Source organism: Calliopsis andreniformis, chromosome 4 (genome assembly GCF_051401765.1).
Source record: "Calliopsis andreniformis isolate RMS-2024a chromosome 4, iyCalAndr_principal, whole genome shotgun sequence".
Classification (NCBI taxonomy): Eukaryota; Metazoa; Arthropoda; class Insecta; order Hymenoptera; family Andrenidae; genus Calliopsis; species Calliopsis andreniformis.
In genome coordinates, this window is record NC_135065.1 from 2,501,908 (window position 1) to 2,529,763 (window position 27,856).

Below are 27,856 nucleotides of genomic sequence, written 5' to 3' on the forward strand. Positions count from 1 at the left end.
AGAGCGGTGATCTTTGATTGCCTCTGCAGAAAACATATCACGCATGCGCGACAGACTTTCCAAAACCTCAAAATACTTTCTGCCAAGAAAAATCCACCGAAATCCCCTTCTTCGACCATATTTTCTGTCCTAACGCTATTCGCGCGTTTAAATTGTGTGACTGTGTATGTACTCTGCCTTAATAAATTATCGACGCCTTGTCGACGAACTGTTTCCTTCACAATTGTATTGTTGGATGCAAGAAAGAGCCGAGTGCCAAAATTGAATTTTAAGAAAAGTGTTTTCAAACGTTAGGAAGTTAAATATTTCTTATAGTGAAGTTAATTTGAAACTATTTAAGATATTTAAAACTTTGAAATTTCTCTTCGATGTTTTCACTACTATAATATAAATTATGTAATAAATAAATTCGTAAAAATAGTCTTAGTAATGGCTTTTCGGACGCTTCTTACATAAAATAAAAAAATTATTTTTTATTATTTATTTAATATACATGTAATATTTGAAAATATAATTATGTAATAGCAGGAGAAATATAATTTGTATAATGAACATAAATGGTAAATAGGTGTTCATTTTCTGCTTCAATTTGCCATAATCTCATAAATTTTAAAATTAATGTAATTAAAGTTTGACGAACATATTTAAAAAACAACGAGAAATCTATTTATACATTCTACGTAAAAAGGGCTTAATAATAAGAGTCTTCAAGTTGTTCTTATATCAACAGGGCAATTGAATTTAAATAAAAAAAATTAATCAAACAAAATGTCAAAGAAATAGTACTTGTTAAATTATTTCAATGCATCATACATGTGTAAAAAGTTTAAATGATAAGTAAAACTTCCGAAGTTATTTAAGAAAGAGGGAAATGAGATAAACGTACCGCTGTGAGCCAGACGAGACAAAAAGTACAACATGATATCACTTGATTTGGTTCAAACAAGTTTCCAACGAAATGACGTGTTTTGACGTCACGTATCTTCCAATTAACAAACGTATTAAGTCTAAAATGCCGTTCCACCACTAATTTCAACACGCATAAAACTGTAGTGGAATTAATTTTATAGCCGAGAATTAATACAATTAATTGTACTTTGTGAATAGCCGTCGTACCGTGACGTCAAATACAAACGTCATAGAAATATAGGGAGTGTTAATTCTCATTAGACCGTGGAAATTTTTCAGAGATATATCCGACAATCTTTTTTTAGTTTTATGTGAATAATAGTAAAACTATCAAAAGATATATAAGAATGAAATTTCTTAGTTTTACAACCTATTTAAGTGATCTAATTTTTGTTCTAGATTTCTTTTAATGATTACGAGAACTATGCAAAATGTTTCTAACGTAGATGTTACGCCATCTTGTGAGATGATTTTGAACTTCTAGCACATGACACTGTATCATTAAAATAGTAAGTAAGAGATCTTGAAAAATCAAAATCTTTTTTTAAATATTTATACGGATATATACGTATATTGTAAATCTGGATAATATTTTTAAATTAAATCAGAATGAAATTGTCAAATTATGTAAATATTTCATGCAAAGTTATAGTAATTAGTTTGAAATAATAGGCCATGCAAATGAGGAAATTTTGCAAAAGGAAATTTGTATGCACCATTTTTAGCATAATTTATGTATCTTGTTATAACGTGCTCGTGCAAGATTGTGGATACGTCACATCACAATAAATTATTCGTAGTAGTTCATTCCCAAGGAAAGTCAAGGTAGAATTTACTCAGCTATTCTGGATAGCAATGGCTCAGACATATCGGCAGGTGAAAAGGCCGTTACAGATAACGAGCATGCTCCTCAACATTTTTATTTACACACTGGAACCTCAACCCTTCTAGCCTTAATGAGGCACACATGTCCTAGAATAACATACAAATAGAAGAAAGAGGGATCGAAAAAGTTAAAATGTGTGGATAGCATTGAGTAAGTACATCGGTGAATTATTCGACAAGCATGCTCGCTACATAGTGCATAGCTGCCTAAAAATTTTCTTTTGTTTCACTACATGTAATATCAATTTTTGACAGGCGACGACTCATTATTGATACATATGAAGTGTTTCTTAATGTATAATTTATGCAACCATTTAGTGTATATATATAATTGAAAATTACTGAATTTAATCTAAGTATGAGATGGAGGTTTGGACAAAATTTAATCATGCCATACAAGGTGCTTCATAAGTGGTTTCGTTTTATTTTCAAGAAAATCGATTTCTAGAGTAGATAAAGCCATCAATGATAAGACACTGTGTCTCGCTCATTACTCTATAAAGGTTGTTTTTCAACGTGTAGGACATATTTGAAGGATAGGGTCTAGACGTAAAATAAAGACAGAAGGCTTGGTTTTATTTTTATTTTATTTTGTATTGCGTAAAATGCTTCTCCAGAACGCATAAAGAAATGTAGAAAACTTATGGAGAATAGGATTTAGATATAAAGACATTGGAAAAAATTCAAATACATAATGCTTAGTTTTTCAGTTAAGATAAATGTTTTAATAGCTATAATCATATGTCTCGGTATTTGAATAGTAACTAATTTTATTTAATTTTAAGCTTAAATTCTGAAGTACCTAATACAACACAAAAAATGTATCATAAAATATTATTATATTCAGCTACTGGTACGTAATTAAAGTGTAGAGATATGCATTTTTAGGTTATCCATTTAGTGAGACATTTGACATCTTAAGCGCGCGGCATATTAGGACATTTACCTTGTAAGCTATTTCATGTTACGTTAAACACTGGTCTAACACTTGCCTTTACCGTTTGCTACCCCCTTTAAAATCCTGTTAAGTTATCGACTTTAAAGGAAGTAACACACCGTGCACATTAAAAAATATCGTATAACTAAAGAACTAAGTGTTTCCGAACATATGTGCATATGAACTTTTCTCAGTTCTTTCGTGTCTAGAACCTATCCTCCAAAAATGTCCCACATATTTGGAAATAGCCTGTATATCCCTCACACCTCTAACTATACACCAATACTTACGTACCCATTATCCTACAATTCAAAGTTTTGTTTGAAAATAAAGTACAAAATCGAAGAATTGCATTCTATATTTTTGACTTATCTTTTCATACCGAGTCGTCACTCTTCTTGTACCATCGATTATGAAGCAGTCTGTATAATACATATACTTAGCATCATTATTCAAAAGGGTCCAATCTGAAGCAGGTCTGTTGTCAATCAACAGATATCCTGATCCGAATCTAGTATGCATTATAAGATTCAATGGTAGGATTTTGATCAAGTGTAGCACCTGCGCGAAAATCGCTTTGAGGAAGCCCTATAACCATCGGATCAAAGACTGTGTGCGTGATGAACGAGTACTTAAAAATAGCCAGTGTGTATAGAATAAAAGCGGAGAGAACCGAATACAGCCCAAAGGCCACCGCGACCTGTCGTAGAAAATGAAGCCCTAGAAACGTAACCACGCGGTTTCTCGATCGTCAACTAATTCTTATACGTATTCGCTTAATTTGCCAGAATTAAATTTATAAAAAATTAGCATTTATTAAAACAGTGATTGAAAGGAATGTTGATAGTTCTAATGTTCTATATTGTTGTTCACGTTTACAAACTTATGAACAATCGTATTTCATGCGATTCGAATTTATTTCTGTCTTAGTTATTTTGTCAGTATCCATTTTTGTTACCTTTTTATTGATTATAGACGAATTAAAATTACAGAAAAACACATGACAAAGAATTTACTGATGACCAATTATATACTTCGGAAGAAGATAGTTTTTTTATATAAGATGTCTACGTAGAGTTGGTACTACAAGCAAGAGGGTGCTAATTCTACATGAAAAAATAAATAAAAAATATAGAATGAAACTTGTTCGAGAAATTTGAGGTTTTGAGAAAATGGAGTTTGAATTTTAACCGAGGGCAAGAATTGTGAAGTATAGTTTTAGGCATTTGAGGGATAAGCGCAGAAAGGGAAATGTTTCTAACTTGTAGTAGAGAAAGTCAACGGTCAGACCGTGAGTATTCCCCTCACACCATGTACCCTTTAAACACTCAAATCTGTACCTTCGAATGCTTGTACCTGATCGTAATTCAAATTTATCTTTTAAAAAATAAAGCATGTTATCAAACAGCATTATTTTCCACTTATTCTATATTTTCGTCTTATTTTTTCATATAGAATCACTACTTTTCCGCTTGCACTACTACTTCCAGGATACCCTGTGTACAAACATTACAACATTCATAATTTTTATATTAAATATGTAAGCAAACAAAATCTCCACGCGTCTCATATTGCTTTATGTAAACAATCTAATCGATCATCCCTTCGATTCGATCCGCAGCGTTGTGTCGCCCTTCGTCGGAACCACTCGGTCACCGTCGGTTCACGCGCCTTCATGCACATGAAATACACACAGCTATCACGTACATTTAGTAATCCTCAAGGAAGTGATTAGACAAGGTGGTTGTGACTGATGACTGCTGATTGGTTGAGAATTATTTGTGCCTAAAGCGGAGTTAACAAAGAAAAAATATACAAAAAGAAGAGTGTAGTGTTCTATTGTGTCCTGCTGTTCCGTGCGTTTTATTTTTATGTTACGGTTTAAGTTATGTACTTTCGGTTTAGGAGCAATTTGCCATGGCTATCTAATCATTCCCTTGAGGATCACTAGCATACTTTTACAAATATAATACCAACACAAAATATCTATACTTTGTATGTACATTTATATCGTAGCAAATATATCACGTTGTTATAATAGTTTTGCCTTATAAGTATAAACCGTGCATTGTTGACCTAATTTTTCAAAGATCGCGATTTATAATAGTTACAACTACAACCTGCAAATACTTAAAAAGAAAAAAAACATAAGATATTGCTAAACACTTGCTGTTTGAAATTCGTTCCTAATTTTATTGCTATAGCTATTTTCACGCAGATCACAGAGACGCATGCGCACTGGAAACGTATAAATCTTGAAAAACGATATGAATCTTCTAATTGTATTTGAATTTTTGAAAATGTTTCGTAGATTCTCCTCAAAATAAAAATTGTGTCATTTTACATTCTTCTATATGTCAGCAGCCAGCACATTAAATATGTTGCAAAAAATAGGTAAAATCAACATTTGACATTATACATACTTACCTCAATTTGTACTAATTGAGCATGTAAGATTTTTGACTAACTTTATTTAAACAAATAATCACGTGACAAGGGATACATGATGATCACCGACTAGGTTCTCAGTTGAAAACCTATCCACAATTATTTAATTCACGCGACTGTGTGTTCATTTAATTATATTTTCAAAGTTATTAATATATTATTTTTATTGCAATTATACTTTAAGAAAAATTTAGTTATCATAATTTTTCGACAGTATTTTATAATTTAATCTGATTAAGAATATATGCTCTTGATCATGAGAATCCCTGTATATTAGAACATAAAACTGAGTAAAATTTGTAAAAGTTAAAAAAATCTTTTCATTGATTTCTTTGCAGATTTATCGATTGTTTTTGCAATATCGATGTTGTCAATATTTTGTACTCTAGACGTAATAGTAGCATACTATTTTATCTTTCTTCCGACATCGTATTTCTTAAATTGTTTCTTATATACTTTAAAATACAGAAAGATTTTTTTGCTGATGAATACCATATAGAAATGGTAAGTATAATTTTTAAAATAATTTCTATATTCGAGAATATTTAGTAAAGCTTTACTTTAATAAAGAATTGGATTCATTCTCTTTGCTGAACTAAAAGACAGATTATAACCATGAAATACTGTAGTATTTCAATTGGTGGCCTTTTCAAGCTTAGAGCCCCTGGCACCTGGGACTATAACCCTGGGCCTTACCCTTTAACAGGCTTCATGTTTTCGTATACTAATATAAATTTCTGTAAATGTACTTAGAAAAAAATTATTATCGATTTATCAATAGTTTTCTTCAAACTTTTCTCAAAAACTATGGAATATTTTAGTATACTACCCCCGAGATTATGTTAATAAATAAAAACAACTTTAAATAATTTTGCATTTTATAGTTATTCCATTTGGTAAGATAACTTGTATCACTGTAATTTTATTGTGCCGAATGTTAAATTTCATATTTTTCTTTTATTAAATGTTAATTGTACATATTGTAATTTAAACGTGGCATTAAAAATAACAATCAATAGTTTTAATAGAATAAGGAAAAAAATAGATGTTTTCGAAATCATTTATTTTAATTCTATGAAAGTATGGATATCATCAGGATTTAGAATAAGCTCAGCAACAAAAGTATTGTTTCTTGAAAACATCAACTGAAATTTCAAAGTACCATTTGATCTTTGGTAGTCAAACAATTTAACAAAATTCTCTCTGTGACAACAGGACCATCTGTAAATATATTCCACAATTGTTTATCAGTGAGTAAATTCTACAATTTCTCCTATTTTTTAAATTACTACGGACTTACCCAGTCGATACCACGGATCATTATTACCAGCATCTTTTCTTGCTGAATCGATCGCATTACGAATTGCAAGTGGTACCGCAAAGCTCATACAGAATGGTGGTTCACCAGTTGCTGGAATGTATAACCATGAAATTCAAATGTTACAACTACAAAAGACTTAGAAAATTGTGTTCATTTTTACCTTTCGAACGGAGCACAGTTAGAAGATTAGGAGCATTTCGACGGAAGTAAACGTGGAAATTAACGGGAATATCTTTTGCTCCAGGCGGTTTATAATTCTATACCAGGAAAAATATTTTTCACGTCATATGAATGATTTTTCAAACGAAGCTATAATGTGTACAGTTCCTCAATATAGTATCGCCACTTAGAATCAAAATCAACACTATTTCACAATCTTGATATGTTTACGAGTCCGGTTGCTGTTAGAAACTCACTTTTGGTACCATTTACAATATGTGAGGAAAATGAAGTATAAGGATAAAGTACATAGAACCCTAGTTACCAATACTTGCGAGCCAGCGTTGGTACTTTTCATTCTCACTCATTTATTTCTTCTTATTTCTTGTAACATTCATTCATACTGGCTCACAAGAGTTGGTAATCAGCGTTCTATGTGATTCTACCCTCAAGCAAACTACGCTGATTTTGTTATAGCTAAAAGATATTCCTGTACAAATACGTGTGCAGGTCTCTCGGAGCATGTATAAAATAAAATAATAAATAACCAAAGTAAGTATGAGAAATCATTTGACATTCTGCTCTGAAGACGAATCTACAGTTAAAAATAGAGCGGAAACAGTCGGATACAATCAATATGACGAGTTCTGTTTCAAAAGATACTTGAAGGCACGATATTTTGTTCCTGATGGTTTTCCTCTTATTTCATACACTCCTCAATTTTTTCTCATATTATTAGTGAAGTTACAGATGAGTTTCCAATCAGCAATCACGAAACTCAAGAAGTGGTGGGGATAGTAACGTATCTATAGTATTATCTTCGACTATATCGGTTCATCGTTATCCCAACAGAAACAGAAATGTATGGAGTGAGCAAAAGGACTTCAACAGCAACAAGCCAGTTCGTCATGCCTCAGATGCCAGACACGGCCATATCAAGTTACAAAACACGTCGGATAGTCTGCGGACACACCCCCGAAAATCGTGGTCAGTCTCAAGCGCAATTTTCGTCGAAGATAATACTGTATATCTGTGGCTACAAGGCAGAACGGCCAATGTCAATTTTCAAAAAATTCGAGTTGAGGCCTTAATTGAAATCTAGAATATAGAATCAATATTTTCAAAAAGAAGAAAGGGCATTAAAATAATTTTTTACTTAAAAATAAGAGTTCAAGAAAACACAAGCACACAAGACAGTATTGAAATTGAAAACTTTAAACGCGAATATCTGAAAAACAAAAACATGTAACTTGGGTCATTTTGCTTTACCACAGAATATCAACCCTGGCCAACAACTGCTTCCAGCAAAAGAACGCTCTACGGTGTTCACGAGTAACTGAGAAAGAGAGGGGATCATGGCGTAACGTGAGTGAAGAGGACTACTATAGTCCATATCAAATTTAACAAACTTCTTCAAGGTTGCGGACCGCATGAATCGTACTCTTAAGTAATCGGGTCTCCCACCATCAACATTGTTCCTGTAAAGTGAGGATAGTGGATTGACGAACCGTGGGTCGGGCGCAGTGATAAAGTCTTTCGAAGCAAACAAGGGTAACAAAAAGTACAGTGTCTTAGGAAATCCCACAAGCTACATGTATATGCTGTTATACAGTGTAGGAGTGGAAGGACATTGCAGAAGTTAAATGATTGTAGAGTAATTCGCTTCCCTACAGCTTTGTAGGCCGAGCGAATAGGAAAATGGCCAGAGGTAGCCCGCAAGCCGACAGTTATCACGTGTAGCTCTGAGAGTCTGAAAGTAAGAGTGAACACTGTACAGCCCATGGGAGCAAGTTTTTGATCAGGCCTGCTGTATAAAAGGGATAATATATCGAGGAAACACTGTATACTATTAAACAAAACGAACCCAAGATCTATAATTGGTTAATTGACCAGTTTGTGGATCGTAAATTAGATCTTCTGACGTCCAGTATCCAATTCCCATCGCTAAAGCACCCTCTACTTGTCCTACATCTATGTCTGGATTCATACTGACTCCTGCATCTTCCATTACATCTAGTCTGTTTATTATATGTTGTCCAGTTAATACGTCTATTTCAACTTCCGCTATTGTGACTCCGTATACGACGTATCCTGGAGCGATGCTATCCTTTACAGTAAACCTACGGAATACTTAATGAATACATGTATATTTGATAAAAACTTATACAGTTATATAAGAACATACGTATGACGAGCACAAAGATCAACATCTTTTTCATATGCTGTCATCACTAATTCTTGCCACGTCAAATTTGGGAACTCCTTTTTGATAGGTTCTAATCTGTTTGCAAGTTCCTTGCAAGCTGTCATTGTTGCCTAAAAATGAGTAACTGTTATTTGAGACATTGTTAAAGCTATGATTTAGGTGTAGAATAAGGACATGAACTTTAAAATTTGTGTTATTTTTACTGCACAGTTACCCGCGCATTAAACGACACACACATTTGACGTGTTTTATGTACTTCTACCAGTTAGTCGTTAATTGTTAATACGACTTTTAAATGAACGTCTTACGTATGCACAGCTTTCACTGGTGATGCTACCGCCAGTCGCGAAGTTATTGGGAGCCGTGAAATTGTCAGTTGGTTTAATCAAAATTAATGACAAGTCAATTCCTAGGACATGAGCTGCAACCTGAGCTACCTACGACCAAAAATGCATAATATTAAATATATTCTTTTTATAATTGTAATATATCGTTTGGTGCCTGTATTTTATTTCCATACCTTTGTGTTAATTCCTTGACCACATTCAATACCACCATGTGAAACAATAACGGTACCATCACGAGGAAAGATTGTAACCTGTGCGCTAAATTGTCCCCAAAGCCCTTGAAAATACGCCATAGGGATCAATGATAATCCTTTCTTCTTCCATCGATTCTCCTGTAAAAGTTTCAATAAACTTGTTTAGTTAGTGGGTTTTCTTTTGTTTTATAATTTCAATCTGAGAGTATAAGTTTTCTTACACTGTTAAATGCTTTTATATTCATCTTCCTCGCATCATAATCTGCATTTTTACACATTTCTTCTATCATAGGTTCTAATATCTTTTTATGAACATCAGGCATGTTTGACAATCTAACTTCCACTGAATCTTTTCCGACTACTTTTCCTATATGCTCCATCATATTTTCTACTATTCCAACAGCCTCAGTGGAAGCTATCACATTATTAAAGGAAAATATAGAAAAATTCTTAATAAGTACAAAGTCTAAAATATGTTAGTACTCGAAATACCTGGTGCTCGACAGAAAGTAGTTGATGGCAAGTCAGTTTTAGTTTCAAAACCCTGCAAGGACCATGTACTGTCATCATAACAGCTGTAAAATATCACACACAAAATTAATTTTTATTTGACTATAATTACAGAATAAATGAGACTATTTTCATAGCGTTGCAGGTAAGCGTTAGCTGCCCGGATGCTTGCAGTTGCTGTGTAAATAAAGCAAATGTCCCAGTAGTCGACCATATTACGATACTTGAAATTAACGCTAATTTTATTTAATTTTAAACTTAAATTCTAATATACTGAATAAAAAACAAAAAAGAGTATCATAAAATAGTACAGTGACTCACGAAAGTATTTGAATACTTATCATTGCGCACTCTTATAAATACAATATGTGTATTACATGAAACTTTTCAAAATATTATTGGTACCGTAATATATCATTATGATAGTCGTATCAACTTACTGTACCAATAATATACTCACAAGTTTCATACAACACACATATCACATTTATAAAACTGTCCCATGGTAAGTGTTCAAATACTTCCGTGAATCACTGTATATTCAATTGGTGGAGCGCAATTCAAGTATCAGGATGTCTAAAAAAATACCTAAAAAGATTGCTCACTTACTAGGACATTTGACATCTTAAGTGTCCGATTATTGGGACATTTACTTTATACATACGCACATTTTCTTTTCAGACTATTACGTGCATCTCGCGCGTATCAGTGCAAATGTCACAATAAGATTGAATGGTTTTTAATCGTTTAGCCACAGTTACATAAGCACGGGCAGTGAGCATTCGCCTGTGTTGCCATGAAAATCGCTAGAAAGTAGCCTGATTACTTTGCGAAGTGATGGACTGCATAGAACGCTATTTTCTCGTTGTAGCTAGATCCACTATTACTCCAATGCTTCGAATTCAGGTATTGTATGCGCCCATTATCATCTACTCCAATTTCATATTCCTGAAGAGTGTCATTCCGCTTGCCTATCGATATCATATTACTCTCCATTGTCATTACGAAACGCGTTGGACGATTTAATTTATAACAGACCAACGCACAGGCACACGCTATGTGCGCAGAACGCGATAGTTTTGCGCCATAACCACCACCTAATCGTCTTACATTAATATTTATACTGCAAACAACACAGTAAGTTAACTATGAAATTAATATTATACAAATAACTATTTAATTCATGTTTATATTATAATTTAAGTAGGAACTATAGGAAGTATATATTTGTAGCTTATGAAGGAATCTACTGGAACTATAATTAAGAAATATTGCATTAATTTTGTTTCTAATCAGTATCTAAAGCATAAGCTTGGTCGTATTTTACCTGTTGTTTGGTATGTTGAGACATAATGCTACAGATGTTTGAAGAATGTCCACATTTTGTGTGGCTGGATAAATATCCATCCCATTTTCAGTTGGAAGACAAATACAGGTTTGGGTTTCCATAGTAAAATGATACTGACTTCCACATCGAAATGTACCTTTTATTACATGTTTTACGTCGTTTCCTGCAAAATACAATATCACACATATTAGAACAATAAGTTTGATGTAACGTGTACAGGCTAATTAAAATAAGTTACTCTATAACTAAAAAAGAAACAATTAAAAGTGAAACTACAGATTCCTCAAATTAGTAACTATCTATTTGGTATTGCCCATACACTTACCTTTTGTTTTAGCAGGTATGTCGGCTACTTTTAGCAATCTGGTTTCGTCATTGATAGCGTCCTCTATTTTCACAATTGCTTTCTTCTGAACATCAGCATAAGAGATACGTACCATTTCCGCTGCTTCATGTGCAATTACTTGAGTATTAGCGACAATAACTCCAACTGGTTGTCCAGCGTACTCTATTTTCGAATCCGCAAACAAACGTTCGTCACAGTCTAACGTGAACTGCTTACTAGCCGCGGCGATAAAGAGGTTTTCTCCAGGAATATCTTTAGCAGAGAAGAATGCAATAACTCCTTTTTGCTTCAATGCCTCAGAGGGATCTATACTCTTCAGTGTTGCGTTAGACACTGTAGATAGCACGAATGCGCAGTAGACTTCGTCTTCGAAGGGTGGAATATCGTTTACGTATTGTGCTTCACCTGATGCTTGATAAAGTGCCTCCAATTTTGGTAATGGTTGATTTAATGGCCACAGGTTCTTATCCGTATCGTAGTCCTGTGTTCCTGAAGACAGTTCTCGCTCCAAAAGAGTTCCTCCACTACGTAACTTTGAATCTACATGTTCAGGTCTGACTCCTAATATGAATTTATAGAAAAGTCCTTCGGCGAGAGTCTTCCTGAACGCCGGAGAATAATCGGGCAATACATGATCGGGATCGAGTTCGCTACTCAATGTACGAATAGCTTCTTTAACTACACCTCTATCGAAAATCGACTTTTGCACTAAATATTTTTCAGTCTTAGATGCATGTAAAAACTGTTTATGTATTCCTCCGATTATGATGTTTGGCGTTTCTAAGACGTGTCCAGTACCATCTAACTTGAACAGAAATCCAGCGTTGACGAGAGCGTGGGCATTTTGAGCTCGTGGCATTATTTTGAACGACCTGTACACATATTCAGTGCCTAATGCTGGCAATACTATGCTATATATGATTTTATGTTTCATGTCAAAGTCCAAGAAATCCAGTAAGGTCATACTGGTCTTTTTTCCACCAGCTTCAGCTATGTGCAACTGTGCACCTGCTGTTTCAAGTATCAAAAACAGATCTGAGGGGAACTCACGATATTGATGTTTGATCATCAAATTTCCAGCCAAAGTTCCAAGGTTTCTAACGGTGTAACCTGCTATTAGATCAATGTGCTGGGCCAAATGTTGCAGATATTCAAAGTTCGCATCCTTAGAATATTTATGAAAAATTTCCATTGCCGTTGTAAGAGAAATATTACTGCCAATTGTCAAGGATTTATCATCTTTGCTTACATTACGTAACTCGGGTATGTTATTTATGTCTATGTATATATCAGGTACCTTTAATCTGTAAACACCATGTGCAGTATTCCCACCGTTTAAAACGTAAGTACTGTTTGGGTTGTTCTGGAAGATTTCGAAAAGAGCGTCGACTGATAAAACCTTGTGAAATTCTGAACCGTTCAATTTCATATTAATTTTGTTATCTGTGCTTTGCGAAGTTTCACTGCAGCCATTGCAGCCATTTTCGCAAGGTAGACCTGTTCTCTTGCATGGTTTAATTTTGTACAACTCCTATCAAACAGAAGGTAATAAATTTATATTAACGTATTATATCGACAGATTAAACATAAATATCGTTCAGAGCTCAGGAGATGGTCCTTGGAAGTAATCAGATCCGTATTAGTTCCATGAATCATCTCCTGCAGCTCTGAACAATACGACAGATTAGCGTTTCTCAACCTATGGGATGCGAAATGATAGCTGCTACCTTATGCTAAAACTAAGAACCAATGAAATAATTTTACGTTTTTTTAATTATTTTAATTATTTTAGAAATAATTCAAAAATAATTTTATTATAAGATTTTGTTGATGAAACGTCAGTCTTACACTTTTCCTTAGTTAAAAAGTTAAATAATAAAAAATGATATCGAACTACTTATAAATCGGAATTCGTCTAAAACGCTCACACTAGAAATGTATTGAATATTACTTTTCACACGTAGAAGTTGTCAAATATGTATCATTTCATTCATTTATATGAATAATCTACCATTCCAATGTACTAGGTTTTCAAAAATCTTACACTATAAACATTTGAGGCGCAGTACTATTCCAAATAAATATATTCGGTCACATATTAAAATATGTTGGGAAACACTAATATAGATTGCAATGATCATAGAGTGATTGTCTTGCAGGAATAGTTTAATTGTAAGAAAAACTAAGCAATTTCTTATTTAAGTCTTTTTTATGCCTATAGATTTTATGAAGTACACATTAAAAAGTTTAAATATACAGGATGTTCAATAATGAGTGGCAGAAATGATAAAAAATGAATTTAAAATAGGACGAAAATCAAAAATGACAAAATTACGTTTAAGGCTTCGTTACAGAGTTATAAACTGTTGCAGAAACATCTAAAGCTCGCGTGACATGTGTCTGGCTTAAGACTTATTCTACTGACTCCACTGTGTCTGACCTGGCTAGTGCACGTCGCGTCGGCAGTAGGATAAGTCGTAAGTCAGACAAATTTCACGCGAATTTTAGCTGTTTTCTCAACAAATAATATCTCTAAAATAAAGCCCTAAACGCATTTTCATCATTATTGATTTTCGTTTTATTTTAGCGTTTAGAAATCGTCCCTTAAAATTTTTAATACGTGTCATCAAACACCCTGTGTGATTTTTAAGTTGTTGTAAGTTTTAACCCGTGCAATATGGTTTATTATAAACTAAAACTACTTATGTACAGGTTTAAGTAATTTAAAAAATTTATTTATTCTACCTCAATGTCTCTGATATCTTTAACAAGTTCTTTAGGAGCATCACTAGCAAACCCCTTAAAAGCTTCCAAAATAGGTCTGTATCCTGTGCAACGACAAATATTACCACCAAAGGAGTTCTCTATTTCTTTCATAGTCACCTCTTTTCCTTGTAAAAGACTAGAAACCAGTTAAATTCATTTTTCATTTATTGCAATTAAATTATACGAAAAAAATTTAAAGTAGCATACCTGTACATGTTCATTACCATGCCAGGAGAACAATAACCACATTGTGAGCCGTTCTTTCCAGCTAACGCAGCTTGCAGAACATGGTACCCTTCTTTTTTATTACCCAGTCCTTCGATAGTTTTAATAGCCCAGCTATAATAAAACTATGTGTAAAAGTGGAGTCTTGTATATTATTCTACAAACTAGCAACCTGAACAAATCTTATACTGACCCATCACATATTAGAACTGGTACCAAACAAGAATTCACAGACATTATTTTACCCTTAATTTCCACAGATACGACACAAGCACCACAACCACCTTCGAGACACATAAATTTAGTACCTCGTAGTTTTGCATAATCTCTGATGAAGACAGTCAAAGATGTTCCAGGTGGAATGGTATTTGTCACTGACAAAAATAAATAATTGTTAATGAATATATATGATAGTTTTGAAGAAAAAGGGAAGAGATATTTTATTATTTTAGTTATTTTATGTTTGAGGTACGAACCAGTATAGGGCGATCCATTAATGGTGAACTCCACTACACCTTTGGCATCCCTAAACAGAATTAAGTAGAAGAATTAATAAAGAGTTATTATTTATGGCAACTTATGAGATAAACAAATTTTAATTGAAAGCAGTGAATGACATAAATAATTGCATATTTTTTAGACAAGGTAAAATTTATTTTCGCGGAAATTACACATATTGAGTAACTGACAAGGGAACTATCAAAAATAAAAATTTGTGATTTTCATGAAACTTGACAGGTTTGTATAGTAGCTGAGAATATTTGACAAGTATTTTTTACCCATTCTTATTCATAGTAAAAGGGGTGAAAACCACCCTCAAAATTAGGCGTGGAAAACATATTCGATGTATACTGTATAGTGTAATTTTGTCTTGGGAATTTGTTTTTTGATAAAATCATGATTAACGGAAATATTTAGGTGTTTCCATTTAAATGCCCCACCTTGTATACTTTCTCTAAATAATTCGTTCCGGGACATAATTTCACGTGAAACGCGGATGAACTTCAAATGAAATCGTTTCTTCTACAACGCAAAAATCCAAAATTCCAAGATATCTCTATTTTATATTTGGGTTTACAGTATTACGAAAATTAATATTTTACTTGAAAGATGACCAAAAATATGATAATTTTCAATACAGTTCTTAAATAAATAGGTATTTACAAAAACTGTTTAGACAAGTGAATCTGTTGTTCAAAAGTATACAAACCCCAATTTATACTTCTTCTCTATCTCTAGTCTTTTTTGAGATATTAGGCCAAATATGTTTTCCATCCCTAACTTTGAGAACAGTTTTCTTCACTGTACTGTGGATAAGAAACGATAAAAAAAATAACTGTCGAATATTTTCAGCTATTCTACAAACCTACTAAATTTCACTGAAATTAGAAATTGTCACTTCTACTAGTTCCTTTGTGAGAATTAAGGTAATAGCGGTAGTAACGAACTTACGTAACAAAAGTGATAATAAAAACGATAATGAAAGGAATGAAAACTTCCGTTTAACTAGTTACTTGGTCTTTTCAGAGAAATGAGCAATACTTAATAATGGAAGACTCGATATTCTTAAGAAAATACTGATGACGCATTCTTTATTAATTAATGACAAAATGAACGACACTATTAACCGGCTAAAACTTGTTTTATGAATAAAAAATGATAAAATATAAAAAATGAGGCTTGATTTTATATACGAAGACAATGAAAGAAGTTCATGTACACATATGTCCGAAAACACTTAATTTTTTAGCGTGGAAATTATTTTATATTGCACACGGTGTGATACCTTCATTGAGATCCATAAGATCCAGTAAGAGAATAGCACAGTGTGCAGACAAGTAACCAGCCAGCGTTTTACGCAATATAAAATAGCGTGTAACTAAAAAGGTAGGTATTTCTGGATATACAGTGTGTTCACCGAAATCGTAAACAGTCGATTATTTCCTATCTATTGAAGATACGAAAGCAATCTTTACATGAAATTGAATGGTAAAAGGGAACAGATTTATTTGCAACAATTTTTTCTTAACATTATTGTTTACAAAGATATGAAGGTCAAGTTCAGTTTTTTAAATGGGATTATATGTATATTTTTTATCTGGTCAGTTGATAGTGCGTTAATGTATATACCTTTTTACAAATAGTCTTTAAGACATTGCGCTTAAAAGTTTACTGAGTTTTTCTTGCATCTTCAATAGATTAGGAAATAATCGATTATTTACGATTTCAATGGATACACTGTAGTGTACAGTAATCATAAGTTGAGACTCGGGATGGCACAGGGGCAAGAAAGGCACGCCCGCCGCTACAGGCTCAAATTAGCAGAGGTGGCCAATTTGGTCAATAGCGAAAATGTATCTGACTTTATACAAAGATCCAACCAATCAGACTGGCATTACTTCCATGCATCAACTTACGATCGTTATACGTGTACATGTTCATGAACCTTTTCTGTTTGCGTATGTAGAACCTACACTACAAGAACGTCCCACATTTTATGATACAGCCTTATGTATCTACATTTTTTGGAATAACTGCGATCTTAGAAATATGTGCAAAAAGGGAGAAAAAATACAATATATTTAGTCATAATTTGGGTAATCGAGAATATTTATAATAGCATTAAAGATAGAAAAGGGAAATTTCTGCATGTGGTCCTAATTCGATGGCTTGAAAACGTAGGGATTTCTTCAACTGGCTGCAACTTCATCAAAAAACATGCGTTTTTAATAAAGTTTCGTTTATTTTAAAGAAAGATTACCATATTTTACAATGGTCTAAAAAAATTGCGAACATTACAGTCTATACTTCCTAGGCATCGGTCAAAACAAAATCGACCCAAGAAACCTTGTAGAGGGTTCAAGGCCCATTTATTGCGGCCCAAAGTTTTGCGACCCAAAAATATTGATTAATATTAATATTGCACTTGCTATTTTTTTAAATGAATTTACATGATTGAATTCAGTTTTTTCATGTTACTGTAATGGAAAGTGACGCAAAAAATTGGATTAGTATTTTTTTGTTACTATTTCTCCTTTTATAAAAATATTTATAATACTAGAGTACATTAGTTTTTTGCAAGCCATAGACTTTTTTCTGTGGATCTTTTTTAGTTAATGGACTCAAAAGTCTTTATTGCCCAATTAAAATATTTATGTTATTTTTGCCAATAACGTCCTAAGTCATATGCAATTCAACGTGGTAGATAAGCAAGAAGATGATCCTACACAGAAACTGTTTAAAAATGCGTCATATAGCATAAAATAAATGAATTTTTACTTTTTGTAGTCTATTTTCCTAATAAAAGCTCAATGTAACTGATACCCTTGCTATTTCAAATGTTTTATTCATTTCTCGAGTCTCTGTATAAAAATATTATGCTAATACTGCATACGGTAGTTGTAATTAGATTTCAATTTTTTTTCAGCTTGTCCTCGCAAATTATAGTTATGGTATGGCAGGTGGCACAGTAACTTTCAAACTTATATAATATAAATGCTTTCATACTGTAATTACACTCATTTGTCACTGTGAAAAAATAGTTTTACATGGCCACACTGCGATTCATAGAATGTTTTAACTTTAACACGATCTTGATTTATAAATACGAACATGGTTGCAATAAAAATAAATACATCCAACGTATAACAATCCAAATTATTGAACACTTTGTAAATCAGAATTGTTTTTCCGATTTTTAATAACTTGCTACAAATTTATTCTTCAATAGTTGTATCTTTTAATTTGTTTCGTATGATTTAAAAAACCACCATAATGTTGTTATTTGTACATAAATTTTAACTTCATATCTCATTACAAGTATCGTGCAATTACTTGTAATATATTTAGTAGAAAGAAAGTACAAATTCTTGTCAGACTACTATTCAAAATTTTGAGACTTAAGCATTATTAATAACAATTGTGCAACGTTTGTCGATATGTAACGTTTGCTCATACTCTATGGTAATGTACTGTTAATTTATACAGCGTGGGGTATCTAAAAGAGGCCAACTGAATAACTCGCTTGTTTTTGATAGTAGAAAAAAGAGCATCAAATCAAAATTACTTCAATTCTTTCTTTCTACAAAAAGATATGTTTTTTCTACCTATCCTTTGATAGAGTGTTTTGAGACGAATACAGCCACTATAATATGAGGTCATTCAAGGTCATTAAGCCTCAACTGCAGTGGGCAATAAATTGTTTCAAGACTCTTCGAATACTTTAGCAGCTACATTGTTACACTGCTAGTACGAGTGTTCAAAATGGCTGCCTTGAACATTGATAATAGCATTCGTAGATACAGATAAGCACAATACAACGGAAATGAATGTCTTTTCATATTCTGTGACTCCTATTAGTGAACACAGCAATGTCACGTTTAAATTACAATAAGTCGGGGGTCCGCATTGTAATTTTCTCGTTACAGGCAGCGAGTTTACTCCAGCAACTCGTTTGTGTGCAAGACTCGAATTCCTAAACAAAAAAATAGCGAGACTAAGCGTGAAAGATATAATAGGGCGAAGAGTGGCGGCCAATGCCACGCATTTGAAACAATTGCCGCGTATATTATAAAAGAAAGTAATTTCAAAAATATTAATTCCTATGATTTTCATCTTACTTTTATAAAGAAGCTGCCGGTGGATTGATGAAGTCCTAAATAAAAATGAATCCAAACGCTACATAAATCGGACGAGTTTTTATTATTAATCATAGTTCACGATTTTCTCTTTCGCAGTTTTCACACACACTGTGCGTACAATTCCAAGCATAAAGTCTAAAAGACTATTTTGAAGAAGACAGAAAGTGAACAAATTTTATTGCAAAGATTGTGCAGCCATGTATATCTGTGTATGTGTGTGCGTGAAAAACTGCGAAAGAAAAAATTGCGAATTGTGATTAATAATAAAAACTCGTCCGATTTATAATGTTTGGACTCATTTTTAGTGGTAAGAATTCATCAATCCACCGTCAGAGTTTTTGTAAAGTTAAAATGAAAATTATAGAAATTAATATTTTTGAAATTGCATGTTTTTTGTAGTATACGCGGCATTTGTTTCAAATGCGTGGCATTGGCCGCCACTGCTCGCCCTATTATTCTTTCTCGCTTGCTCTTTCTACATCGATTCACTGCCTTTGTCCATAGGATCAGGTCCCGCTGAGATGATAGTGAGGCTGAGTCATTGTAATTAAAGCGTTGCAATTCTATTGGAATTTCGGAGTTGCATTACTGCACAAGGGTTATAGATACCAACATCCATAAAAGAGACAGGAGTATTGGAAGAGTTTTGAAACAATTTATTGTCTACTGCAGTTAAACTTGAGTGACCTTGAATGACCTTCAATTATAGTGGTTGTATTTGTTTTAAAACGTTCTATCAAAGGGTAAGTAAAAAAGCATATAATTTCGTTTAAAAAATTGAAGTTAATCTTCTACGCCTCCATCTGTTATAACAAAACTATTAGTCTGCTTACGTTTCTCTTAAAAGTAAACCGCTTTTGTCTGATGCACTTTTTTCAACTATCAAAAACAAACGAGTTATTCAGGTGGTTTATTTTATTTTGCTCCACCCTGTACAATCGAAAATTTAAATACTGATTTCATGTCGAATTAATGGTTATTTGATCTTATGCTGTTCATAACTATAGCATTTTTTTTATCTTATGCTGCTCATAAGTATAACACTTTCTCAACAAAATTGCATTTTCAATATTCTTAATATAGAATAAACGAAAATAAAAATAAAACTAATTTAGAATAAATCATTTGTTAAGAAATTGTTCCTAAAGAAAAATATATTTGCACAATTCTCAATTTGTCGTTGAAGGCTCATTCTACTGTTATCGTATTTAGTAGTGATTATTGTGCAACACGGTAATACTTTATTTTAACTTTCCAGCAAGTTCACTTAACTAGCGGCTTATTAAGAGTCAATGGATGGTTGAAAAGACGTATAATCTCTTTTTAACAATTGCAGGATGAGTTTCTCGTTTCTCATAGGTAATAAATTCTAATAATGGAAGATTATGGTCTTGTAAAATGTACTGAGTACGTACAAGATGCTTATTTTTCTTATATGCGTTTTCTAGTAAATTTAATTTATTAAGCGAACTTCTTTATGAATACAAAACGTTAATTATCTACAAAGTCATACGTAATTATTTGTCCAACTATTTAAAATATAAAGAAATTTTGTTATACTAAAATTATTTAGATTTAAAGAAAAAATTTAGAGAGACAATTAGTTAAATATTTCATAAAACTTTTACTCTTACAAAAATTTAATATTAGGTTTAGTTCTTTAGAAGGAACTGTTTATATTAAGGAAGCATATCTTGTTTTGTTTTGTTGATTGTCAAGTCACCCACATGTGTATGATAATTTTGACGTGATTGTGAATAACAATACGTTACATAGTTATGAATGAGTAATATACAGAAGTTTAGCGACGGTTAGTAAAAGAGGCAGAACACTTTAAAATAATTATGAAAATGAGTTAAGACTGAATTCTTTTTAAGGTGGAATCATTGCCAAAGTGACAGAAGTTTTAGTGAATTTAAGGTGGCAGTCAACGTGTTAATGACACTAAATATGTGATAAATTATTTTTAGTATTTTTATATGTTTTTATTATATTATTACGTTCAAATAATTACGACATTTTTTTAAAGAAGTTTGTAAGACACGTTCCGCCTATATTTCTTCTCAACATATATCATGTATCTTTTTTTTATTACAAACAATCGAGTCAGTTTTCAGACTAAAGTCTATTATTTGGATTTAATAAATCGCCATTTTCTCAAATATCTTTGACTTTTTCACTGTTTACATCAAATGGTAACTACATATTGCTCATTTACTGTAACATTGACATAAGTAAAAAATTTGCCCTTTTTGAGTTATTAGTATAGAAAGTACAAATTTTTCATTAAACAGCAATGTTATGTTTTCCTAAGAATCATAATTTTTTAGTCACACGTGTCATTGTTGAAGCAAATGAGCCACATGTATACAAAATGTTCGGCAGGAAATGTCACAAATTTTTAAGAGAGATTCTACAAGTCGAAATAAAACAAAAATTAAGAATATCGTAATGAGGTTTGAGATTTAAATTATTAATTTTTAAAAATATACTGAAAGTGCGCCTTTGTAAAATGTGTCCGGCTTAACGACTTACGCTACTTCTGACGTAATTGGCAAGGTCAGGCGTATCAACGTCAGTAGAACAAGACAGTAGTATACGTCAACTCGCAATCCGACACATTTAACGTACATACACATTAGGCTTCAAACGTTCTTTCAACAATTGATCTGTACTTCAGTAGCGAAGCTTCAAACCCCAATTTACGTCTCAAAATAATTCATAGAATATTTACTGTAGGAAAAAATGTTTCTAACAAAAGGTGTACGGTTATAAAGGGGACATTCAATAGTATAACCAGTTTTATGTTCTGCTTTTTCTTTCCAAATTCTGATAAAACATGAAATTTTGCATTAAAACGTATTATACCAAATAGGGTCTAAAATTAATAATTACTGAAATACTCACAAATTAGTTTTATTTTAAGAGATGTCCAAATTCGCAAAGAAAACTCCAGCATTATATTAAATAAGAAATCTAAATAAAGTATCTGAATAAAAACGCAAAACAACATAAAACCGACTATACTACTGAATGCCTCCTCCGAAACTGTGCATAATTTGTTCAAAACATTTTTTCGCGCAATAAATATTTGATGAGTAGTTTTGAGTCATCACGTTGTATGACTCACCCTGTATATAAAACAAAAACTCATCTTGCTTCACTGTTTTACCTTGTTGTGACCTGGAGAAAAGGTATTGCGCCAACCAGCAAAAACGGGACGTGGTGGTTGAGGAGAAATATAGGTAGAGTTAAGTGTACCTTTAAGCAACAATCTTTCAAATATTTGTACAAATATTATATCAAATCGCGTATTCAAATATATTTTACGATTAAATGTTTTTATATTCTAAATTAATAACACTGACCGAAGTTAATACTTGTTAATGAGATATTAAATTATAAAGAAACATTTAAAATATTATACACATTGTCCTATTTTGATTATGTGTGCTCACGTAAATCGTACGTACTGAGTACAATACGTATTTTCCAGAAATATTTGATATTTTAAGTAATATCAGATTTTAGGAATTCATAAGCAATACATTATGCGATTTCACACCATGAACCAGTTCACGTTCTTTGCAAACAACTTTCACCTTTTGTGAAAGGATTCTAGGCATCTGGAGGCTCCGGAGGGGACGTTCATTTCCTCAGTACGACGCGTCTTACGTTAAATTAAATCGGATATACGTAACTCGATACATTTGGAACACTGCAGTTCTCGTGGTTTTTTTTTTTCCAGTTGCATTACTTCGATACCGGTTTTGAAATCTTCGAGCTCCACGAATTTGATACAGTTAGTCGTAAAGATATTCGGATATTGGTATAACCTGACTCTAATGATCTGCATTTATAGTAAACATACAATGAACGAAACGTATTATTTTATGTTGTATAATGTGATTTATGGATAACAAAAGTACCAAAACTTTTTATTCTTAACATATGGATTATTAAACGATACAAGCACAAAAGGATAGCTCATGTGGATGTGACAAATTTGGATAACTTCCAACCATGTGGTAAAGTGTTACAATAATAGTTTTTTATCAAAATTTATAATTAAATTAAATGCTACTTTCATTTAATAACTGGTTATAAGCAGTGTGTAATGTTAACAATTATTTTTTGTTAATAACTAGTGCTATTTCTTATTTTTTTGTTAGATGATCTTATCATTTCTTTTCAATTTTTATTCTTATTTTTTACTAATTTTACAGTATAATTCATTCTATAGGAATAATCGTTTTAGTTTTATAACATAAATTTGTAATGTGTTTAAATATTCTTGTAAAATCAAAATGCTTTCTTTTTGGGTTTAGCATCTAGCATTCAGACTATAAATTAACAAATTTTTCATTGTGTAGGTATTTATGTGTAGTGCTGAAAAATTGCATGACATATAGTATAGATATAGATATAGATATCTAGAGATATCTAGAGATATCTAGAGATATCTAGAGATATCTATAGATATTTATAGATATAGTTAGATATACACTATAGATTTATTTTTTATATTTACCAGAAGGAAAAATTCTATTGATTTATTATTTGCCAAAAATAAGAAGCCTATGAATTTGTAATGTACTGTTATGTGACCAGTAGAAGATTAATCGAAGAAAAATGCATTTTGACATGGCAAGAATATTTAAACAGATTATAAATTTATGTTATAACACTATAGTAGCTATTCCTATAAAATCAATTGATTCATAGAATTAGTAAAACACAATAAACACTAACGAAAAATGATAAAATCGTTTAACAAAGAAATAAAAAATACTGTTGATCATTCACAAAAAAACAATCGTTAACATTCGAAACTACTTAAAATATATTATTGAATAAAAGGTGTAACCAATCAAATTTTTATAAAGAATTCGAATATTTTTGTCACATCAATATGAGCTTTACTATCGTTTTTATTCTGTTATTTAATAATCCGTGTGTTATGACCGATAAATTTGTACATTTCCGTTATGCACAAATTACACTGTGTGACGTAAAATAATGCTTGTTCATTGTATGTGTACTATAAATGTAGAGCATTAATATAATATTATTCTAGTGTTGGAATATTTTTATGACTAACTGTAGGTTTCCTCTTGTGAAAAATACGATTTCTTAAATATCAAAATAAAATATTGCAGTAATTATTTATAACTGAACGTATCATTAACGATTTTGTAATCAAAGAAATGGTACCCCAGAGAATTGTTTATACGAACTCAGAGTTTGATTACAAATGTATATATACTCACGAAAATTCAGAATTTTAGCCAAAATGGCATTTCTCTGTTATACTAAAAGGACGCTATATTGAGAACAAAGTACGTAAAACACTGTTACTTACTCAATACCATTTTTAGTATCATCCATAGCGACTGGTTCTTGAGGCAGGGTCTCGATTGAAGATGTGAAAATTGTAGAAGAATACTTATAAGGGTAAATTCAGTGCAAAGTACTTTTTTAAATAATCAGGAGGTTACGTAGGCACCAACTACTTTGACGAGTTACGGGTGCAACTCATTTCAAGTGTTCGTCTCGATCGTTGCTGCACTTATGTATCATGATCTCCCACTACCTGTAAGATAGTTACGAATAATGGAATATTATTCCCGACTTCAGTTGAAGCATATATTGAACAATATGATTACAGTATACGTCATAATTATCTACCTAGAATGTTTTGTTCGATTCATCCGATTATTCGTCTTTCTTTTTTTCTTCTTTAGTGATTTCCTTGTTAGTCTACTTATTAATTTTGTCGATAGTTTAGGATTCATAACTTTTTCACTCTGAAAAATATTTCTTTAATTTAACTATCTGGACACAGAACACATTAAATCAATGAATTTGTAACTCTGACTCATAATTAGATGTGACTGAAGGGGTTCCCCCCCAAAAAGAAAATGGTATATAAATGTATCTTTTAAAACAGAATATAAGAAATTCTGTTAAAATTATGAACTGGAATCCAGTGAAGCTCCATGTTATTTCTCTTCCAATAATATAGCACAGAGACGTCTTAAAAACGTCTTAAAGACATCTAGTAAAGTCCTAAACATGTCCAAAAGACGTCTTTTAAACGCCTGGAGTTACAAATCAGTATGTCCTTAAGGCGTCTTAAAAGACATTCATAAGACGTCTTAAAGATGTCCAAATTACGTCTATGAGACGTTCAGACACACATAAACGTCTGTAAGATGTGCAAAGGTCTAAATCTTTAAGACGTCCATGTAGTGTGTCTTTGAGATGTCTTTTGGACGTAAATTTTGGAAGTTTTTAAAATGTTCAGATATAAAATGGACATAAAATAGACGTCTTCAAGACATCATCTGCTATCTGGAATTTAAGTATTAATATTTTCGACTTCGTCTCTCGAATTCTTGAAACACTATACTGCTAAAGTCAATGGTTGAATATGGTCCTACACCATGGCCAAATAAGTAGACATTATTATAACTTTACAAATGATCGCAGCAAAATTGTTCATTATAAAAGTAAAATACGAAATATAATTCGAATAACGAATATGGCTCACTTTACAATCGTTTTGAGTAGACGTGTAAAAAAGAAATGCTTAAATAACAATAAAAATATCGTAATACTGACATTTCTTTCACAAAGACAAGTCTAATATTTTCAATAAATACTCTATTAAACGCCATTGATGCATTACATAATAATTATTACAACGTATTCACATAATAATGATGTCAATGACAACTAATATAAAATAAACCATTAACGGTAATAGCGCTTCAACTAATATTATAAAGGTATGCACATCTCCCTGTAGAAAGTTTTTACGTACATACAGCTATAGTTATGATAGATGAGCGTTCTAGCGAAAGCAATGTAGAATAGAAAAATTACATGTGTAGATATCCTAAAGTTTCATTGTGATCCGAAAAAATAACAAATTTTTCATTCTCTATAGACGTTCTAAAGACTACTGATATCGATTCGACTGAACTCGTCCAGTTTCTACTGGGTATTTTCTTGTTAAACAAAATATTTTCCTCCATACTTTCCTCCATAATTACGCTTTCAACACGTTCATTGCCTTCAACATACAATACCTTCCATTATACCTATCGATATGTATTAGGAAAAGAAGCACATCTCATTTGTCTTACGAAAAAGAACACATTTGTTTTCGACGTGATTCAAAATATCTTCTTCGCAAAGAAAAGCACATTCGTATGATTTGCTACGAAAAAAATCATACTATCAAATATCCAAATGTAAATTTTTTCGTTACGAAACAGTGAAATAGATAGCTTCTCGCGGCAAAACCGAAACATGTTACTATACGTAACAAGAGATGAAACGTATTCTTTTTTGTAGATAGTCGAGATACACTATTTTTCGTAAGACAAATATACGTGTTACTTTTCTTAACGCACGTCGATATAATCTTTAATAAATTATACTTTGCGTTTTTATTAACTCCCAGCTAGTAAAATATAATAAATTCGATTCAAGTGAAAACAACCAAATATATAAATACCTATATGAATAAATACAATAAAAGTGTATGATGCAACAGTAAACTTAAACAATGAATAGTTATCATACTGTTTACAATAATTAGACGTTTTCAACATTTCTGAACAATCGTGAGAATTGTACCAATTACCAGTAATAAAAAAATATTGCACGCGTATACTTAATATCTAGTTTATGATTTTATGTTTAAAAAGGCGATGAAACCAAAAATTGGGTCTCTCTAAGAACTGACTTGGATGACCTTGCTCCTAATAAGGGGTAGATTTTTTTTCTATAAAATTTCTTACATTAAATCAATCGATGTTCGTAGTTATCATACTCTTAATGCAAGTAGTAGTACCATTAATGAGAATTCATAAAGTAGAAGTAGTATCTAATAATAAATAAGCATTATTAACAGAATTCGTAACGTCCTTACAGTATTTTATAATAAATTCGGAAGATGCTCTAGTAACTTAATTGATGGTCTAGGACACTCGGGAACAGATAGAGAGTAAGAACAGTCATGAATGAAATTATTCCCACGAACCAAGTCGATTCTTAGAATTTTTACTAGATGAGAATTGAACCAATAAATATTTTACATTCAGCAATCCATGGAAGTCTAGGTTTAAAATGAGAATGGACAAATAAATAGAGAAACGAAATGTATGACACTGAACGTGTTAATTGCGGGTGGACGAAATATTGATTACGGCGTTCGTTTTTTGTCCTAAATATCATAGTGTCTTCGACTAGCTTACAAGAAGAATTACATAGATCGCTACAATTCTATGATTTTCGATAAAATATGTGTTTATATATGTATATGTAATATTGTCCTGTTACACTCGATCACCAGTAAGTTTACACAAATGCCTGTTGTCTTAGAATATTTTACACGCATTCCATGATACAAGTCTATCATCAGCATCATCATCATTATCATAATCGTTATTGTTGTCTTCAACACATCATCGTCATTGTCATTATCATCGTTATCATCATGATCATCATCACCAGCAGCAGCACCATCACCATCATCGTCGTCGTCGTCGTCATCATCATACTCATTATCATTATCATTATCATCATTATCGTTATCATTGTCG

The 27,856-nt window shown here is 32.1% G+C and overlaps 1 protein-coding gene across 1 annotated transcript; it reads right to left on the minus strand.

Annotated features, from left to right (window-relative positions):
- Positions 1-6,221: 6,221 nt before the first annotated feature.
- On the minus strand, positions 6,222-24,793 carry LOC143177847 (xanthine dehydrogenase/oxidase). Its single transcript, XM_076376097.1, has 17 exons — positions 24,604-24,793; positions 15,078-15,127; positions 14,795-14,975; positions 14,584-14,715; positions 14,356-14,512; positions 11,590-13,141; positions 11,244-11,427; positions 10,743-11,039; positions 9,899-9,981; positions 9,628-9,821; positions 9,386-9,544; positions 9,174-9,302; positions 8,845-8,975; positions 8,524-8,779; positions 6,661-6,757; positions 6,480-6,590; positions 6,222-6,400 (listed from the first exon to the last, which is right to left on the minus strand). Exons 1-17 carry the CDS (start codon positions 24,627-24,629, stop codon positions 6,333-6,335), a joined length of 3,807 nt encoding a protein of 1,268 aa, XP_076232212.1. The 5' UTR covers positions 24,630-24,793; the 3' UTR covers positions 6,222-6,332.
- Positions 24,794-27,856: the final 3,063 nt, after the last annotated feature.